This window comes from Alligator mississippiensis, chromosome 14, assembly GCF_030867095.1.
Source record: "Alligator mississippiensis isolate rAllMis1 chromosome 14, rAllMis1, whole genome shotgun sequence".
In the NCBI taxonomy this organism is placed as follows: domain Eukaryota; kingdom Metazoa; phylum Chordata; order Crocodylia; family Alligatoridae; genus Alligator; species Alligator mississippiensis.
In genome coordinates, this window is record NC_081837.1 from 33346290 (window position 1) to 33354971 (window position 8682).

At 57.4% G+C, this 8682-nt stretch overlaps 1 protein-coding gene across 1 annotated transcript; it reads right to left on the reverse strand.

The window, feature by feature from the left end:
* Window positions 1-1709: 1709 nt before the first annotated feature.
* On the reverse strand, window positions 1710-7829 carry LOC132244886 (uncharacterized). Its single transcript, XM_059717562.1, has 12 exons — window positions 7774-7829; window positions 6738-7237; window positions 6229-6338; window positions 5765-5887; window positions 5307-5389; window positions 4806-4911; window positions 4609-4704; window positions 3984-4091; window positions 3412-3547; window positions 2973-3073; window positions 2087-2239; window positions 1710-1853 (listed from the first exon to the last, which is right to left on the reverse strand). The coding sequence occupies exons 2-12, from the start codon at window positions 7234-7236 to the stop codon at window positions 1710-1712; spliced, it is 1659 nt and encodes a 552-aa protein (XP_059573545.1). The 5' UTR covers window position 7237; window positions 7774-7829.
* Window positions 7830-8682: the final 853 nt, after the last annotated feature.

Below are 8682 nucleotides of genomic sequence, written 5' to 3' on the forward strand. Positions count from 1 at the left end.
CTGTGCCTGGCTGCCTCTGATTCTGTGAGACTGGCAAGTATAATTTTCTGTGCTCCCCATGGACAGTGAGAGGCAATAAGGCTGAACAACCCAGTGCCAGGTGACCTTCCTGCCTTCCAACCTATTTGAACCTCCTTGGATTGACGACCTGGTTTCATCCTCTGGATTGCCATAAATTTCTGCCCCATTCTTAACTGTCTGTTTCCTTGATCCCATTTGCCATTTTCCTGTTGTTTCAACTGGGCCTTCCAGCTGATTGTGATATTTAGTAAAGTACTGCATCGGTATTATTGTGTGTGCTTCCCATTGTTTACCCGCCTTGTCATTATCACCCTTTATACTCTTTATTCTCATGTTCCTCTTAGTCCTAAAGCAATCCCTTTTATGTTTTTGAACCCTTAATCTAATTTCAGTGCGTCTCTCGCAAACACCAACCAAATTCAGAGGGGTGTCCCAACCAAGAGGCCTTGAGCAAGACCAGTGCTGCTGGCCAGTCTGATTGAACCATAATCCTCCTATCCACTTATAACATGTGGGCATCCTGGGGCCGGTCAAATCGGTGACCTACCCACTTGTCTCAGGGCTAACCGCCCGCCTCCCTCACCTGCCACAACCTTGATGATACAGGTGAAAGATGAGAACATGGCAGGAAGCTGCCCACTTACTTGCACTGTGTAACAGGAGGCCCTTCCTGCCCACCTATTTCTGGGCTAAGCGCCCACCTCTCTTTCCTGCCACACCGTGGCAATACAAAAGGATGGTCTTAATTAAGCGGGAGGCTGTCCATTTCCGGCCCCGATGCCAGAGGATGTTATCTGCAGCTCCAAATCCTCCCCTATGCTGCAGCTCATGCCTCACAGCTGGCATCCCAGTTCTTAGCATCTTTGGCCCCATCCTGGGCCCCGTAATCCTCCAGTCTGGACCCCAACTGGCTCCTTCTAATCAGGCGGCCTACTCCGCCCTCATTCTGGGCTGTCTACCTCCCTGCACTCTTCCCCCTCTCAGGTGTGCCCCACACCCCGGGACCTTTGGCCACACAGGCCCTGGCCTCCCCTCCAAGGCCAGTCAGAAACCCCAGCCCCTTGGCTCTGGGCGTCCCTCACAGTGGGCCCCTGGCCCTTTTGACCCTTCTGATCCTGGCCCCAGCACTGACCAGTTGAGGGTGCCTCAAGTCAGGATTGTGAGCATCTAGTCCGCTCTCTCACAGGGGTCCGCCGGCTCAGGCCTACTATGGGGTTACCCACCTGGTTGTGGGAGCTGGGGTTATTAAGGCGCCCCGACCCGCCTTTCACCGGGGTGGTAACTGGCCTGGCATTTCCTGGGGGCTCCCACGCCACTAGGAGCCCCACCAGGCCACCCATTCCCGGCAGGGTGCAGTTTTCGGTCGTGCCCAGGACCAAGAGCCTCCTAGCCATCCCCATAAGCTCTTTCCCTTACCGCCTGGTTGTTCCTGCTGCAGCTCAGCGAGGCGATGTTTCTGCCTCGGCTGGCAGCAGCAGACTGCAGCCTTTATATACAAAGTTGTCAAAATGACTGCTGCCATCAGGCACTTGCTGGATGCCTGGTCCAGTCCTTAAAGTGGCAGGCACTAGCAGTGCCCTGCCACACGCTGATACCTAGGGCTTATATACACGGCTCCGACCTCCCCTACACCGTGTCCCATGCCTCGCAGTTGGCATCCGTGGCCTCACACCCAGCCTTCGCTTGCATCAGGATGGATGGGGCTGCTGCGGAGAGGAGGGGATCCTTGAGGCACTCTCCAGATGACTGTGCCTCTGCAGCTCTTTGGGCAGCTGATGGAAGCATTTCAGGATCAGGAGCTTCCTCAGTACCCTGACGGGAATTTCCTTCTCCTGCAAGGGTACACAAACCAGTCAGGGACTCCAGGGCCACCAGGGACAGTCAGGTAATGACATTGGAGCCAGCACAATCCCAAACCAGCCCAAAGCCATGTCTACCAGACGCGTTGTCCCCCACCAAACACACACCGTCTTTTGCTTCCCTACCGAGAAATCACCCTCTCCTTGGCTAGAAGTGAGAGAGTGTGTCCTGCCACTCATTTCCTGAATCCAACCATGCTGCTCACCTCTGCCCCCGTCAGGTGGCCAGCTTGTCCCATGATGGCATAGAGCAGAACCACCCCGGCCTGGCTCACGTGCAGTGTGATGTGGTGGATCCCCAGCAGTGCCCTCTGTGCAAACGCTCTCCTCTGGTCTTCGGAGAGGATCTTCCTGAAGGCCTGAAACCCACAGGACACAAGGCATTGTTGCATCCCAGAGCCAGGCTCCCCGTCAAGGAACTGGAATGCGTTGCCCTTTTGATGGGCTGTGGGGAGGATGAGAGCCTGGCTGGAGCCATGGCAGGTCACTCTGCTCGACAGCCTTTCAAATCTCTCAGCGGATGCAAAGTCCAGATAAGGAGAGGAGGACTCAGGTCTTGTTCCCCTCTCCTGCCCTGGCCTTCTCCCTGCCTTTCACACAGGGCTGTCAAGTAGCCTGGGATGGAAGCTCACAGTGCTGCCTACTGAAACCCAAGGGGAGGGTGGTTCTGCTTTTTAACTGTGGAGAGAAGAGCACAGCATGTCTGCGCTGCTGCACAGAATGGGACTTCCTGCAAGGATCTGTTGGAGCAATGGTGGGTGTGTGGTGGCTGCTTGCCAGCCACAGGTCAGAGCTGCCCAGCTCAGGACCTCCAGTGTCAGTCAGGGAGGGACAGTGGGGTCCTGCAGTAACTTCCCTCCCAGGGGATTGTCCTTGGGCCACATTAGCATGACACCACGCAAGACATACAAACCGTGGACGCGACTAGGACTCGGACATACAACCATGCACCCTTGCTCCTCGTTCTAAGCCTGATGGAGGGTGCTGTGGGCTGAAGGTAGAGCCTTCCTCCTGAAGGCAGGAGGCAGGTATTCCAGGGAAACACAGCCCCATCCCCTGAGCTGGTGTACAGAATGGGCAGAGCATCCTTACCTCTCCCGTTGTGGCCAGATCGATGTAGAGGAGGATTCGGTGTAGGTGGTGCTGGTGCTGGCTGATGGGCCACAGCTCCTGTGCCTCTTGGATGTCTTGCCCTAGGACAGAGAGAGGCTGGTCAGAGCTGCTGTTCTGGCTTCAGAACTGAAAACATGTGAGTGCTCTGAACTGCAGACCCTGGGATTGGTGCCATGGTACAGATGATGTCTAAGAGGGGAATCTCCTGATCTCACTGAAGCCAGGCTGTAGCCCAAGGGTTATGTAACACCCTACAGTCCCTCCCCTGAGTTCAAGGCTGCTGCTCCTGCCCTCCCTGAGGCCACTTTGCCCTCATGTCTCTGTGAACTCTCCCCCTATGTCAACTTCCCAGCTTGCAGAACCTGGACAGGCTGATTTTCTTAGGTGATTCCCACAGCTGGACTCAAGGTTTCCATACCCTTCTGATGCATCAAGATCTTGTAGAGGTGGGAGAGGCCCTCCTTGGCCTGGCGGCTGATCTCCTCCACTGGGTCGCTGATGCACAGACCCAGCAGGGCCACCAGGTCACCCACCAGGGGCACCTTGGGCGAGTCCTAAGGAAAGGCAGAGGACAGGGGAGTCCATCTATGTCTGACTGGCAATCACCTCAGGCTCTCTGGGCCGTGTGCATCTCCTGAAGTCTGAGAACGAAATCCCTCTGCCTGCCATACAGCAGGAACCCAAGTGTCTAGGAGCGGGCCCCCCTGAGGACTCCCTGCATTTGTTGCTCCAGGAGGAGCAGCACGACTCCTGAGACAGGCATGAATCTGCCTGGAGCACTCTATGGCAGCTGCTGTCCTCTCCTGAGACAGGGGCTCTTAGCCAGGAGCACAAGCCCTTGAATCAAACACAGCCACTTCCCAGCCCTCACTCTGCCATGCAGGGATCCTCTCTCCTATCCCGCACTTACCACTGCCACTGCTATCCCACAGGCTTTTTCACCAGCCCTGCCTCTGCCTAAAGTCAGGACCTGACACAAGGCTCGTTTACCTCAAACTGTGGGAGGAGGGAGACTGCAAAGCAGAGCAGGCTGGTGGTGATCTTCATGGCCGTGGCTCTGTCCCTCTCATCTTCCAGCTGGAGCCACAAGGTCAAGTGCTGTGGGTGGAAGAAGTTCATGGCAGTGGACACGTGCTCCTGTTGTACCAATGATCCTCACCCCTGCCCGCTCCTGAGTGCTGCCCCTTTAAGCCCAGGGTAAAACATCAGCCTCAGGGGGCCAAACTCTGTAAGAAGGGATTGTTGCACCCAGCACGGCCCTGCCCCCAAACCCCCTTTCCCAGCCCCGACCCCTCCCTCTGCATCTCAGGGCTGGTTCTTGTCTCTTAAAGCTGGGACCAGATTCTGTCTCAGGGCTGCTCCTCTCCTCCCTGAACATAGACAGCATGACAGGAAGGAGACAAAATCCTGTATACCTGCCAAGTTTCAAACCCAATATCTAAAGTGGCATCTACCACTCGCTGGATAATGCCTGAGGGATAGGCATGCTGAACTTGCACCAGACTGCTATCCCAAGGAAGGAGCCAGGGATTCTTCTCTGAGGACCAGCTCCTGCAGTGCACAGGTCATTGAAGCTGCCCCCGCCCAAAACCCAGCCTCTCCCCATGGTGCTCACCTCTCCGATGAACTGCAGCCTGGCCAGGCTGGGGGCAGTTGCCAGCAGACACCTCAGCGTGGCCTCCAGGTACTCCACGCTGATCCGCTGCATGCCCTGGAAGAGGACAGAGAGCCAAGAGGGTCAGTGCTGGAAAGCCCTGTGCCATGTCTGCCAGGGGATGGCTGGTGGGACTGTGCGGTGAGAGAAAGAGGTACCTGGATGTGCTGGCTGTTGTGCCCTGTGGCCATCAGGAAGGTCTTGTGGAGGGCGGTGTAGAGGAGGCGCGATTCCAGGGCTGGCTCCAGGGCTGGCTTCAGTTTGCTGTCAGGAAAGAGGAGCCTGTCTGGATGGAGCTCTGTAGGCTTGGGAGTGGCTCTGATGTGGGCAGGTCTCGACAGGGAAATAGGCACCCAGAGGCGATACTATGAATTGAAACCTCAAGGAAGGCTGAAGTGTGCCACCATTTACCCAGGCTTGGCCCACTGACCCCTCTTTTGCCCTTCCCACCGATCCTTGACCCTCCTACAGCATCCGCACGGCCGCCCCTTTGCTGAAGGCCCTTGTGTCATCGCTACAGGGAAACTCAGTACCCAGCCTGGGGAAAGGACACATTCCCACCCCATCAGCAAAGCAGAGGAACTAGTTTAGGTGGGGTTGGGCCAAGGAGGATACTGAGCAGTGCTGCAGTTGGTGAAGTTAGACAAATGACCAAGTACCTGAGGATGCAAACAACAGCCATGCTGTAAGGAAGGATGGTGCTGGGCTCTTCTTCACAGTGGGACAGCTTGTCAATCAGCACCTGAGACACATGGGGGAGCGTGAGAAGGAGACCTCATAGTGCTCCTGGGGCACCTGGATGCCACTGCCAACCTGGGCCCCCCCTACTAGTTCTCTCCTCTGCCCTCACTGAACACGGCTCTCCTCCGCCCACCCACATGCTCATGAACACCCTGTTGGTCACCCGGTTTCCCCACCCGCTCCCACACCTGTCCTCCAGCCCTCTCATTCCCCTACCACCCTGTACCCATTCACCCCACAATGTCCCGCTTCTCTACCCCCTATCCACACACCTAGCAACACCTGCCCTCTCCTCTTCACTCCAGCCCCCATTCACACATCCTCTCCTGGCTGCTTAACTTCTGACCCAAAGCAGCCAGTGCTCTTTTGAACTCACCACAATCCTCTCCACAAGTGCCGCTTTGCAGCAGGGCGGCTCCAGGCTGTCCTCGCCCCTCTCCATGGTAGCCAGGCACAGCGTGGGGATGGCACGGAGGAAAGTGAGCCCCTCATTCACAGTCTGCATACACCATAAGTTACAATGGGAAAAGGCCGGCTCATAGCCAGCGACCTGCCTGCCCTCCCAAGGGGAGCGTGGGGCTCAGATCTGGTGGTATCCCCCGTTCTCAATCCACATCTCCTCCTGGGCAAATGGGGTCTGGCACAGGGGTGGGGTCTCTGTGGGGAGGGGTCCCCAGGTTGTTTGGGACAAAAGCACCCCCGACGAGGGTCCCAGCCCACGTGGGCTGCACGTGCCCATCAAAGGCTGTGGCTCACTCGGTTCCTCCTCCCCAGAGGGCCACATGGTGGGAGAGTGGACGGGCTGGTGCTGGTGCTGGTCCAGCTCTGGGATGTTCCTACCTGGTCCGTGCTCTGGAGGTGCCGTAGGATGACTGAGAGGGCGGCTTCCTCCAGGTAGGTGAAGTCCTCCCTCTGCTCTTCCTCTGCCTTGTAGAAGGGCAGGACTGTATCTGCAGGGAGAGGGAGAGACTGTGATGCCTGCTGCTGCTGAGGGGAAACAGAGGGGCAATGCAGAGGAGAGGTGTGTCCACGTTCCTGCAGCCCAGGAAATGGCCCCGTGGCTGCCCAAGTGCTGTATGGCCCCTCTCCATGCACTGCCTCAGGCCCCGCCTGTCCCAGCACCCCAGGGAGGTGCCTGCCCCTCTGGGAGATTTGGGGACCCTCACGTACAAGGCTCCCTCTTCCCGCTCCCCACCCAGGACCATGTCTGTGGCCCACACTGGGGGTGCGAGGCCTCCTGTCACTCAGGCTGTTGCTCTCCCTGGGATCCCCCGGCCCCATCACAGAGCGACTCACTGCACTCAGGGGTCACTGCCCTGTTTGCACAGGACGTCTGGGTGTCACCTCACCTCTGGCGGTGGCAGCATGTTGCTGGAGGCCCACAGCCTCCTGGGGGCTGTCGCTGTCCTCCCTGGAGGAGCTGGAGCCCAGCTTGAAGCAGGGCCTGTGCAGCTCCTGCCCTGGGGAGCCTGGCTTCTCCTCCCAGGCCACACGTGGAGTGGCCTTCGGCTGGGCTTCAGCGCTGGGGTCCTGGCTGCTGAGTTTGGGGCTGGAGCTGCGCGGGGGCTGTGCCGGGGTCTCTGTTGGTGCTGGGCCCTGCCTGCCCAGCTGTATCCTGGGCCACCTCCATCGGGGCCTGACTGGCTCCTCTCCCTGCTCTTCTGTGGCTGCTGGAGGTGCCCTTCTTGTCCAGCCCACGAGACAGTGCCACCACCTGCCCTTCCTTGATGCAGCCTCTGCCTGGTGGTGGCCGACCTGCTCCTCCTCCTCAGGTTTCTTCCTGTCCTTCTCCTGTCCCGGGGCCATTCTTGCCATCCTCTTTCTGAAGATCTGCCTCAGCCTCTCCATCCTGACACAGAAACAGTTAGGAGTGTGGGTTCAAAGCTGTCTCTCCCTACTTGTCTGTCTGCCCCTTCCCCGAGCTGGGTGACTCCCCCACATCCCATGCTTTCCCCTCAATCTTGGGTGCCAGCTATTGGCTGTCAGAGGTTTCCAAGCTGTTGGCTCAGGACCAGAGACCTTCAGTTAGTTTAAACTAACAACTCCCTCCTCCTGCCCTTGCCTGCTCTCCTCATTCAAGTCAGGGGGACTGAACGTTGGGACTCAGGATACATCCTGGGAAGTAGGGCACCTTTTCTGGGAGCTGTGAGCTGTTAGAGGCTCCACAGATTTGGGCCCCCTGGGACACGTGGCCGGGGGAATAGCCCCTGGCAAGGGAGGTGTTGGGACCTCCACTCCTTGGGGATGTTTGCAAACACACTGATGATGGTGCTGGAGAGCCCCAGAGGAGATGTCACCACTTCTGGGGTTATGGTTTCCCGCCCACAGCTGCTCCTCCCTGGCCAGAAATGGGAAGGCGGCTGGGACAGGCTGCGGACCACTCACTTGCCCTGGAGGGCTGGCGGACTGCTAGGTAGAGTCTCGCAGTCCCTCTGGCTGGGTTCCTCACCTTCTTCTGTGGTCCTTGGCCTCAACGGGTCCTGCCTCCCAGGAGTCTCTGCAGCTGCTGGGTGTCTCAGTTGATGTAGCTAGGTGGATCTCTCCTGTACCTGGAAGGGGACTCTGCCATGTATTAGGAGACTTGTTGGAATACACCGTCGTGCACTGCCCCTTCCCCTACAAACACATTAAAGCACTTCCCTTTCTCCTGCATCCCTCCTCCTTCCCCCTTCCCTTCCTGTCTCCCAGCCATAACTGCCCCTCCCTGATTTCCCCTTACAGCCCTCGGTGGCAAAACTGGATAAACTTGTACAGGCGCATTGCCCCTCATGGCTGCTCTTGGCCTCTCTTCTCAGAAGGCGTGCTCCCTCAACCTTTTCTTACCCAGTTCCTTTTTTCCAGACAAGGCCTGTACCCATGTTTTGCACCCTAAGTATATCTAACACGGTATCTCCTTAACCAACAACGGTTGTTGCCTCTACACTGGTGGGGTGCCAGATGCCATCCGTCCTGGCTGGATAGGGGGACCTGGAGCAGGAAGGATTTGGCAACCTGGAGTCACCAGGGCAGGCAGAGATGGTCTGAATCAAAAATAAAATACACAGACAAGGTTAAATTAGCACAAGCAATTCCTATCATGTGCTATTCAGGGCTTGGCCTCCAGAGTGACTTGGGCTCCTCTGCACTGCTCACGCGCTTGGAAGAAAACATTAGTAATCCCCAACCTGACATCAGAAAAGACCATTGCTTCCCTGCCACCTTCACAACCACCTGCGCCTCAGGGCGCATTGTCTCATTACCTGATCCTCAGCTGCTTGTGCAGGGGAAAGGTGACAGGAAAGAAATCCTCGTCTG

Excerpts from the sequence above, each read along its gene's own strand:
- LOC132244886 (XM_059717562.1), bottom strand. The coding sequence starts at position 7,236 with ATGGAGAGGCTGAGGCAGATCTTCAGAAAGAGGATGGCAAGAATGGCC. Across the intron at positions 3,074-3,411 it reads GATCTTGATGCATCAGAAGG|GGCAAGACATCCAAGAGGCA; the intron begins GTATGGAAACCT and ends TCTCTGTCCTAG. Across the intron at positions 2,240-2,972 it reads ATCTGGCCACAACGGGAGAG|GCCTTCAGGAAGATCCTCTC; the intron begins GTAAGGATGCTC and ends TGTGGGTTTCAG.